We start from the raw sequence: 12,023 nt of genomic DNA, 5'->3' as shown, positions 1-12,023 counted from the left end.
CATTACGAAGAAAATGAATCGGACGTCGATATTTTCGTCGCAAAATGCAAAACATGATATATCTTCAATAAGGATTCAAACACAGTATCCCTAATCTACCAATAGATACGAAAATTAATATTTAAAATCCCCATGTTTATGATATCTTTTAAAACTTTTATTGTAGCCCTTTATCAAGTTTATCGTCAGTAATCCAATTAAGCTTTAAAATATATTTTAAATTCGCTATCAGTAAAAAAGATCTACCGCATTAATATGAATAGATAAATGGGCCAGTATCTTATCTTTCCAAGTAAATAAGACCTTTCAAAAATTGCACGGTTTGCAGAATCATTTTTCTAAGTACACCACTACAACATGCTGTGGGTCGCGATTTTGGTGCCTATCCTAATAATACTGCCGGCCGATGGTCAGTTTCCATTGCCAGACTTTGAGAAAACTGAAATTACTGAAAGGCAAGGTGTCGGAAGTTACCGTCTTCCAAACGATGTTATACCAATAAAATACTATCTAACACTGGAACCAGAATTCGACACGTTTGGCTTCGATGGAATAGCTGAAATCAATTTGCAAGTGATCAATGAAACGAACACCATCACTCTCCACAGTGTTGAGCTCACACTTCAAAACCTAACAATAAACTGCGCGAGTCCAGCAGAAGATTATTCAAATTTAACCATTGAGTACAGCTTCTTAGACCTTGCAAGGCAGTTTCTTGTAATCACATTGTCTCGAAATGTCGCGCCCGGTTCGGAGTGTACTTTACTGATACTGTATGAGGGAATTTTGAACCAAGATTCCCATGGATTCTACAGAGCCCAATATACCGACCGAGAAGGTAACGTTAGGTAAGTTTCATTCAGAAAGAAATTTTTGAAACGACACTCCACATCGTGGTTTCATATTTAAATATTCCAGGTGGCTAGCAGTCACCCAATTCGAACCCACGTATGCAAGGGAAGCGTTTCCATGTTTTGATGAGCCAGCATTAAAAGCCGAATTCGAAATAACGATAATAAGGCCGAACAATTACAACTCGCTATCAAATTCTCCCATATATATTTCAATGTAAGAGATGAAAAAAATCTTATTTACGATTTGACCATAAAATATTCATTATTAGGCCCTATATGAACAATAAACGGATGGATCTATTTCGTGTCACCCCCCGAATGTCAACGTATCTTGTTGCATTCGTCGTTTCGGAATTCACAAGTGTTTCTTCAGGGTACCAAGCAGTACATGGCAGACCAGAATTCATAAACGAGAGTAGGGGAGATTTTGCATTGTCAATGGGATTGCAAGTATTACCAGCAATTGAAAATTTCCTAGGAATAGCGTATAATTCTTCATTGGTCAAATTAGACAACGTCGCTATTCCAGATGATTATTTTAGTAATGGAGCCATGGAAAATTGGGGCCTGGTAACTTATAGGTAAAAATAAAACAATCTACCGAAACACCCGAATATTCGATTAATTTTATCGGCAGGGAATCGTCTCTTTTCTCAAAAGAAAATGTTTCAACGTCCGCGGAGAAGCAAGGAATCGGTACCATCATAAGTCACGAATACGGACACAAATGGTTCGGAAACCTAGTTAGTCCCCTATGGTGGAATTACGTGTGGATTAATGAGGGATTTGCGACATATTTACAAAATTATGGGGCGTCCGTAGCGCAACCCTCCTGGAGACTTATGGAAAGGTTCGCACTTTCTACATTACAATCGGCTTTTTCAACCGACCAGCTACAAAACGCACGACCAATGACTTACGATGCGGAAACACCGGATGAAATTAATGCATTATTTGACAGGATTGCATACAATAAAGGTAATAGTTCTGTCAAATTAGGGTGAATTTCGCCACAGAAATCCATGAATATTTGAGGCACTTTAAAAGGTATCATCATCATCATCTTTATAAGCCCTACTATCTCCTATCTAGAGGCAAATTTCGCATTCATTCTGTTCTCCTACTTCTTCTGGTACTTTACAATATATATCTACAGTATTTTTAACACTCTCTTGTACCACCACATTTTCACAACACCCACCGTCCACTTCTCAGACCCTTATGGAACCAAGCTACCCAACCATGCGGTATACTTTACTGTAAAGTAAATTTCTTGAATGCAATTTGCATTATAAGACAGTGGTGCATGATGTATGTTTCTAATAGTTCATACAAATGCTACAACCTCTACCCCTAAATATAGCAATGTCTAGGACCTTAAATTATTTAACAATTCAATGTCCCCATGTGACAACGCAACACAGTTATTTAAAATATATAAATAAATCTACCTGGAACACCTCATTCATAAGATTTCACAAAGTATCAAACGATACTTTTACCAAAATAGTTCAAAAGTATCAGAAATAAGAAAATTAATCTATGAATATTTGAAGTCTTATAATGTACAAAAAAATTGTTACGAGCTCATTCTTATGGGACAGTGGTATGTGTGGTATGTACTAGTTCATATGCTACAACCACTATCTCCAGATGTGACAAAGCTTTTTTTAAAGATCTTAATTCTTCAATTAGCTTTAGCACTATTTTACTAACACCAAATTGTTGTCCAAAATGCGTAGAGATTTTAGATACATCTCAAATGTTATCTACCTTCACAAAATATAGATTCCGAAAACATTATAAAAAGGAACACCTAAGAGTCAGATATTTCATTTTTATACAGCATGCATAAGTTGATAAATTGCGTTCCCAAATAGGGACATTTTCTTCCTTAACAAATGCTTCTTCAGTTAGATCCAGTACCACGTGAAAACCGTTCACGTCAAACCTCTCCAGGAGTTATACTTAATGTTTTACTGCATTGTTTCGTTCCATTGAAAGGTTTTGGATGACCCCTACTTAGTTCAGAGCCTCCCCTTTCAAGGACTAGAAATAACAACAGTAAAATAGAAAATATATCTTTATTTAACTCCAGTATCATATGAAATCCATTCACCAAAAACTTTTTACTGCATTGTTTCGTTCCTTTGAAAGGTTTTGGACGACCCCTACTTAGTTCAGAGCCTCCCCTTTCAAGGACTAGAAATAACAACAGTAAAATAGAAAATATATCTTTATTTAACTCAAGTATCATATGAAAATCATTCACCAGAAACTTCATTACCATTAATTAAATGGGACACTTTTCTGCATTGTTTAGTTCCTTTAAAAGGTTTTGGATTTAGTTTAGAGCCTCCCCTTTCAAGGATTGGAAACAGAACTGGTCAGTCAGGCAGTTCATTTATCGTTGAAAATTATTTTTGTCTGTTAAAGGAAAGGCAAACCTTCTAACTCGAACCGAATCCCTTTTCATGAATTAATGAAGATTTTACTATGTAGTGCTCTGTCCGAGAAAAACGTTCCTCATTGGCAATGCATGAGATAAGATTTCTTCACATTGGAAACAAAGGGAAATTTATTCGCTTTATAAAGTTTCCAAATTAGATATAAAGAATTTAAACTAACCCCACTTAGTTTACAAGACCTAATAAAGTTATAATTGACTACAGTAATTAAAAATGAGTATTCATTTCTTATCATTCTCAGATGAGAGGTGACAGAAGCAATTGTTTTTTTCTGTTCCAGCTGGATCAGTAATAAGAATGGTTGAACATTTTCTGACAACTCCAGTATTTCAAAGAGGTTTAAACAGATTTCTGGTAAATAACTCATTCAGTGCAGCAACCGAGTATGAGCTATGGAGCGCTCTCGACGAAGCTGTGATAGAAGCTGGCATAAATTTAGGTAGGCCATTGGAAGAGATCATGACAACATGGACTCAACAAGCAGGTTTTCCACTTGTGACCATCCTGGTAGCTCCAGTAACAAGAACAGTCACCGTTGCCCAGGTAAATAAGAAATAAGAACATAATAAAATTGTTTCTTTTGTGACTTTCGAAATTGTCGTTTGTACAGGTTTACACTTAATTTAAATACTCAGGTATTTTGCCTTATCTTTATAACCCACTACTCTTTGGTGTTTTATTACTACTCGTGATGAGTTTTCATCAAACAAATTGAGAAACAATTACTGATTATCGTAGCCAATTTCAAATTTCTAATTGTATGTTCATAAAAATTAGATAGTGATCGGTTGAGGCAGACAGATTGACACACTTATTTTTTGTTTTATAATACCAATTTAATACAGACATTTAATAATGCTATATAATCGTTAATCTTTTAGCAAACACAGTGAAATCATCCGAAAATTTAATTAATCTTGCTTAGTTACTTTGTGTTGTAAAAATAAGTTATAAAAAGTCTTACAAATAATCCCATAGACCTCGTGTACCACAAATATGCGATACCATTTTGGATTAAATGAAAATGCAATAAATACCTAGGTACTATCGTATATAAACAATTGATATGCTTTCCATAATATCTTATGCTTCTTTTCTAATAAACTAATAGGCAATTATTTAGATAAAATTAATAATTTCATCATCATCATCATCATCATAAGGTCATCAGTCCTAAGACTGGTTGGACACGTACCTCCACTCTTTCCTATCCTGAGGTAATCTTCGCATTTCCCTAAAACTAGAACAACCCACATCCTTAACTATTTGCGAACAGTAATCTAATCTAGGTCTACCTCTACCCCTCCTAACTCCTGTTTCTGCCTCTAATATGTCTCTGACTAGACCTTCATGCCTAAGAAGGTGTCCTACCAACCTACCTCGCCTATTTTTTATTGACTTCCACAGAGTCCTCTGTTCTCCTATTCTTTCTAATACCTCTTCATTTCTAACCTTTTCTACCCACGATATCCTCATCATCCGCCTATAACACCACATTTCGAACACTTCTAACCTTTTCTTTTCCGCCGCTCCCACTGTCCATGTTTCGTATTAATAATTTAATACAATATTAAACGCTGCATTTAATTTTAATTTCTAACACTGACAAAATTACATAAATTTCACAAACACCATATTTGGTTAAATATTACAATAAAATGCTTCAATTAATAACGAAATTAAACCCCACATTAAGTTATAAAACATTTTATTTGTCAAAATGATCAATTCCTAATTTCAGCTGAAAAAATACTATGGCCAGTATGGCCAATAAAATATTTAGTAGCCACTTGGTGATTAAACAAATAAAAACAATTGCAATTAAATTTAAGCAAAGGCTTTAGTTCGTTTTTGCGTATTATATTACAGATTTTAAATGACGTTCTATTTTGTTTCTTGTGAACCGTGTGTTAAAAGGATCTAAAAATTATTTTCAGGAGCGATTTCTTTTAGATAATGCATCATATGATTCGAATGAAACCTGGATTATCCCATTAAATTTTGTAATATCCAGCAACCCGAACTTTGAAGATACCGCCCCGATACTCTTGCTTAGAGAAAATTCCCAATCAATAACTACTTTTGCCAATGTAAATCCAGGAGAGTGGATAATCGCCAATATACAACAAACTGGTATGTACAGGTATCGACTAATAATTGTTTTACAGTATTTTCTAACACTGTGTTACCCTTTTAGGGTACTATAGGGTTAATTATGACGAAGAAAATTGGGGACTGATAGCAAACTATTTAAACAGAGATAATTTTAACAACATTCATCCATCAAACAGAGCTCAACTAATTGATGACGCTTTAGTTCTTGCAAGAGCAGGGAGACTAAATTATGAAGTGGTCTTTGATTTAATTAGCTATTTAAACAGAGAAACTGACTATGTACCACTCAACAGCTTCATCAATAATCTTGCCTTCCTCGATAGAGTTCTTTCTGCATCTCCGAACATAGCATTATTCAGGGTGAGTTTTCAATTTTTTCATACGTAAATACAGAACACTCAACAACATAATGAATAGAATGTCCAAACAAAAACCCAGATCAAAAAAGAAGAACCCCGTCAATTATTAAGTGACAACAGTAAATTAAACTTGATAGTCTTCCAGTGATTCCTTGGCTGATGGGGACTCAATCAAATGCAGAAAGGAAGAATCAAACGTAATCGACCAATTACTTATATTAAAATATGAAAACGCTTTTGAAATGTTAGGCCAGATCGTCCTTATTGCTGCGGTCACCTTTCGTAGCTTAGCGGTAAAGCAATAGTGTATAGAGAGTTAGATTCCCGGCGAGGACGTGACAACAGCAACAATTTTTCTTTTCATTAATTTAAGATTATCTATCTAAAACAGAAGCGAGCGTGTATTAGTCTACAAGCGTAAAAAGATTGTACACTAAAGTAGTATTTAAAAAATCGGTTGTCTGTAAAGTCGGTTTACTGACGATAGTTGAACGTGACAACGTCATAAGAAAATACTGATGGAATGGTTTCATTTTTCAAAAGAAAATTTTAATTTTATTTGTTTGATAGATATTTTGTATGGATATAGAGAAGGAGGTAAATGGAAATGTATTATTGTATAGCAGCTGTCCACGCGGACGCATCGCTCACTCAAGTAGGAGAGAGACAGATGCCGAACGCTGCCGAACGCGGAGGCCGATTGTCCCTCTTTGTCGCTCGTTCCGCGCTCTCGCTTGAACTTCAAGCCTTAAATGGAACGCCTCAGAGCGAGGTAACGCCGCATGAGTCATGTTTTTTCGTGCGTGCAGCCGGCTCCATCGAATTATAAGACGTTGTCACGTCAAAAAAAAAAAACATTGGCTTAAACTATTGCATCAACAAATTACTAAACACCAGAAAAGTACAACTTTATTTCGAGCGGACGAATGAGGAATATTGGTTTAGTCATACCAAACTGCAGAGAGGAACTTCAAATCACAACAAACAACCACAAACGCATATGCAATACATATACAGCACAGTGTACATAGGCGCGATCAGCTGACAATTTCTCGAAATGGCAATTTTCGGGTTACTAACAGGTTAGCTTCTGATACTTGCTAAAATGACTTCTTTGGACATATCCACCTAGGGTCACACGTGATGCGTGACGCGTGACGTTACATTTTTCCATTTTATACTCCAGCAAATTTGCCGTCGATAAAGGAGTTTCACTTCAACAACAAACAAGATTTTTTTAACAGAACCATTCATTAATTTTCTGATTGATATTTCTACTATTATATTTGTAATTATTAGGAGTTTACAAGAAACCTCCTCCAAGCGGCATTCGACTACCTAACTCCCTACGAATCGAACATCGATGATCACATAGATAGATTAAACAGACAACAAATTTTGACCACTCTTTGTAATCTTAATCACGAAGCCTGCTTACAATCCGCCAGCAATTATTTACGTACTTGGCAACATATTTCACCTGATTTACAATCGGCGGTTTACTGCGGAGGGTTGAGGAACGGTGGAGAAGAAGAATGGAACTATTTGTACAATTTATACACTTCTAGTACAACTGAAAGATTGCAGAGAAATCGTATACTAAATGCTCTCTCTTGTACGGAAAATTCAACTCTCTTGCAAAGGTTTGTTCACTTTTGGAAATAATAAATGTAAATAAAGTAATCCTTTTATTCGTACGTAGGGTCCTTGACATGGCCTTTTCCCAGTCAACAGAATGGAGACTACTTTCCAACGCTGATAGGTTAAGAGCACTAACTGGTCTCTACACTAACAGTGAAAATGGTATTGACATTGCACTTAACATGAACTTTGCCCAGTTATTTGCTAGGTAAGTGAGTAATAACTAGCAGGGTCAAATTAAGAAGGCGAACATTCAATAAACTGTACTTCAAAATGAGGTATTAAGATAGTTCTTTCCTAATCAAGTGGTTTAGGACGGACCTCGTCTTCCAAAACTGACTCAAGTACAAATAATGTTTCCTCTTTTTACAGTTTCAGTACAAGGAATGTTAACACAATTCTAAACGGGCTGTCACTACGACTAACAAGAGGCGATCGTCAAGATTTGGTAAGTTGTAGGTATAGGTACTCTTAAAACTTCTTATTGACTTCCATAGAGTCCTCCGTTCTCCTACTCTTTGTAATACCTTACTACCGAACTAAAATAAGACAGCAATAACATTAAAGTGGCGACTCGGTGACCTACGTAGTTATGTGCGTTTCATTGTTGTTGCTACTGTCACCGCTCGCAGCTTAGTGCTAGAGCAATTGCGTATGAAGCCAAGGGACCTGGGTTCAATTCCCGGCGAGAGCATGACAGTAGCAGCAATTTTTCTTCATTAACTTGAGATATCCGTAGTGGTAAAATTATTCAAAAATTAATTCACTCACGTAAATGGATTGCTATTGACAAAGACTTGGAATGGACAATTTACATAATCTAAAGCATTGTTACTATTATTAATTTCTAGTTCAGACAAATCTTGCAACTCCAAGATTCATCAAGCTGGGATTTACACGGCAACGCCTTTAGAAATTCTCTTAGTAACATAAACCAAACAAACGATTGGATTGCTAACTATCAGGATGCAATTAATAACTGGTTGATTGAAAGGGTAACTCTACCCACCACCAGTTCTCCTACCCCAACAACAACCGTCAGTACTTCTGACACAACTGTTAGTCCTACAACTCCTGCGCCTCCTGACAATGGGTCTATCGACGTTAGGATTATGCCACTTCTGTTACTTTGTACTTTAATTTTATTGTATACATAAAATGAATTTAATAAACCATAAATAATTAATACATATAGATAATATTCTAAAAGGAAATATTTTTTTCTTCAAAAGACACCGGTTAGTTCTGGTGTTCTGGTTACAATTACTAGAAAATAAACTGGTTAGAACAAAATGCTTTCGAGAAGTCATCGGTTCTCTTGGATCATGTAAACACATTCTAGGTGAGTAATATTCCACAAATTACTTGCTTTCGCCTATTATTTGTCTTCATTTCGTCTGTCCATTTGTACAAGGAAGAAAATAACGAATTGTTTTAATGTTTTATCCAGAATCAGTTCTGTTGAGATAGCAAGAAGATTTTGATTGCTGCCAGGAAAATCTATCTACTGACAACGGAAAATTTATCCTTATTGGATTCGACTTGTTCATAAAAAAATCCCATAAGGGTTCCATTTTTCATTTGGACGTATGGAACCCTAGCTTAACATTGTAACTGAAAAAAGATATGTTCTCCCATACATTCAAACTGCAATGTAAATTTGTACAAATTTTAAAACCAATTTTGAATTAACAATGATTGTAACTTTTACAGCAAAAAAACTTTCTTTTATATTTATGATGAACCACGAACTAAGAAAAATTTTATTAATATCTGCAGAGATCTATACTTTCTAAAAGTAAAACAGTGGAACATTGATTTATCTTTCCAGTAAAATCAAACGTTGCTCTCTAGTTCCTCTTCTTGAATTTAATCCAATTTTGTTATACGTTTCAACATTTGCCAGAACAGTTTTGTGAATTCGTTCGCATCGGTAAAAGTTGAAAACAACATTTCCGCAGAAGTCGACTTCGGAATAAAAGCCGACCTGTGGAATGCTTTTAAGGAAGATTTAGGAGAGTCTAGAAATCTTAAACTACGTTCTACACGATAGAATAAGTTACTGTAACAAGGACACAATAAAGTGCGCCTCTCGTCCGTTATTTATCGATGTACTTTCCACTTCCAAGGAACAGCGCAATATCATGAGTGTAGATATGTAAACGGTGATATATATTTCATAATAATAAAACTACTAAAAATAGAACTTTAATGATAAGAATTTTTGTTTATAGGTACCTTTAATTGAAACGAAATACTCAATTATAATCTTCCGTCTTCATATAGGTTAGAGGTTGCCATTTTTTTTGTACTTATATAAAATCTACATTTTATCTTAGAAGTGTGTAGCAATCGACTTGTTGTCGCAGACGTAATCTAAGGGGGAAGAACGCGGTGTCAGAAAACCTCTAGGTCAGCAAGGTATGGGTTGATAGGTAAAATCGATGATCGATCAAAATTGACCTCACGATAGTCCAGTTGATCGCGATCGACATATTAGCCAAGCCTGATATAGGAAATACAGTAGATTGTTCGGTTTCAAGAGCATATCCAAGTGCAAATGTAAATAATTTTATAGAACACTATAATTGTGTTTAAATCACATTCTATATCAAAGAACAAAAACAATTTCCAGGTACACCAGCTTAAATTTATAAGAAAGAACTGATATCTACTAAGTCAAACAAAAATTTTCATATTTGTATTCAAATGGACTGCGATTTGTCACCCTGTCCAAGCCGTATTAGGTTTGATCATTAAACAAAATTAATATTGATTACTTCCATTATTTCATGTGAATTTTAATGATGAAGTGGCAAACTTGGAAAGCGCAGGTGTATCAATTAATCCCACAAACAATCTGCGCAAGGTGTATAGCCTAATAGTAGAACTTAATGTTCCTTATTAATCTAGTGATACTAAACAAAGGCAGAACGAATGCACATTACAATTGCTAGGGTGTACCTAAAACTCATGATGCCCTTTTAAAATAATTGAGAAAATCATAAAATATTCGCGTAAATACTTAAATTGTTCACCTATATCAATATTTTATGTAATACCCAACATGATAATGATTTTCATAAGAATACTTCAACTCCTACCATCTTTTTTTAAATTCTTTTGTAACTACAACTACAACTACATTAGATGCGTAAACCTTCAACATTATAAGCTCAATGGATTGAGAAATAGTTTACTTACCTTTGAAAAACTAAGATAGATAGGAGATAATGAAAATGGCTATTTTTATACAGCATGAAATTTCTTACAGAGAGGACAGAATACGCAAAAGTATTAACAGTTAAATAGTAAAGAGATCTAAATTAAAAGTCTCATGCGCTCTCCTACTTCTTATTTCGACTCACACACATGGGATAATTTGACTGGAATTAAAAGCTCAGTAAAGAATCCAAAATTCACCAAACTGTATCAACCGATTGTAAACGTTTAAAGAGCAGTTTTCTTTGATAATATAATACTTCAATAACTAAAACTCTCCATCAACTTCTGAAAAAAAATATAATGAACTATTAGGTATATTAATTTGTATATTCCTGCTACACGTTTAATACTATTTTATCAATAACTGGAATAAGATACCTAAGCTATGTAGATAAGTGACTGAATGACATAATTAAATGATGTCTTTGATGATATTCAATTTTTTGAAAAAATAATACCACTCCTTTTCTTGTATCCGGTGATCAATTGCATACGTTAATCCATAAATGATAAAAGCAATTATGAATGAAGATATAAGCTTTGATAAGAGCAATAAAACGGTTGTAAAATTAACAACAAACACTTATGATACCTTACATAGGTACTGTTTTAGTTTATTCCACTTTAGCAATGTTTACTTTAGTCTAATATTTACAAGTGGTTTAGGTAAAGCATTTGTGTAATCATTCAAAGGTATAAAGTCAATATTTCAATCGATAAATCCTTTGCAGTTGAAAAACAAGCCTGATTAGTCATTGATGGTTTTCTATTTATAACTATTCGTATATACTGGTGATATATATTTCCCCTATTCTTTAGTTTACAATTATCTTTAATTGACCACATTGAATTGAGCAAATTCAGTCACAGTTCTTAGTTTACTCTATCGTAATAATATTAATATGTAATGTTAATATATATTATTCCAGTTTGATTTTATTCTATTAAAATATCATGATTATCATCATCATATCATCGATAATTCACGAACGATTCTATTTTAACAAACAACTATGTCTATCTAATTGTAGATTGTAGTAGATAACAGCATTCCAATTGAAAAAATCAGACTGCTTAGAATGCTTAAAATTTATAGGTAACCATATCAGCCTCTTAATTTTGTGATAAATGAACTTTGCCTAAAAAAGATTAATATTTATTTCATTTAATTGACTTCAAGTACGTTTTTATCAGATAATATTCCCTTATGTAAACCCCAGTTAAAGCCTTTCTCAATATTCACTAGTGACTAGTCACTTAATGTTATCCAACGCTCTCTGAAGAACGAGGTAATTTTCTTTCTACTATTTGTTTTTTTATAAATTAATTGTCAGTTGTAACAAATATAGGCAAACCTTCTA

At 34.3% G+C, this 12,023-nt stretch overlaps 2 protein-coding genes across 3 annotated transcripts in view; one reads left to right on the top strand and one right to left on the bottom strand.

The window, feature by feature from the left end:
- LOC108734684 (muscarinic acetylcholine receptor gar-2) overlaps positions 1-12,023 on the bottom strand; it is a 155,827-nt gene that overhangs the window by 67,094 nt on the left and 76,710 nt on the right. The window lies entirely within an intron of this gene.
- Positions 327-8,627, top strand: LOC108734697 (aminopeptidase N-like). Its single transcript, XM_018466345.2, has 11 exons — positions 327-848; positions 919-1,068; positions 1,124-1,435; positions 1,492-1,832; positions 3,603-3,865; positions 5,260-5,455; positions 5,520-5,797; positions 7,096-7,439; positions 7,499-7,645; positions 7,810-7,885; positions 8,289-8,627. The coding sequence occupies exons 1-11, from the start codon at positions 358-360 to the stop codon at positions 8,592-8,594; spliced, it is 2,904 nt and encodes a 967-aa protein (XP_018321847.1). The 5' UTR covers positions 327-357; the 3' UTR covers positions 8,595-8,627.

This window comes from Agrilus planipennis, unplaced genomic scaffold, assembly GCF_000699045.2.
Source record: "Agrilus planipennis isolate EAB-ADULT unplaced genomic scaffold, Apla_2.0 scaffold66, whole genome shotgun sequence".
Classification (NCBI taxonomy): domain Eukaryota; kingdom Metazoa; phylum Arthropoda; class Insecta; order Coleoptera; family Buprestidae; genus Agrilus; species Agrilus planipennis.
Note: the sequence above shows the minus strand (reverse complement) of the source record. Positions and strands in the feature narration are given on the sequence as shown.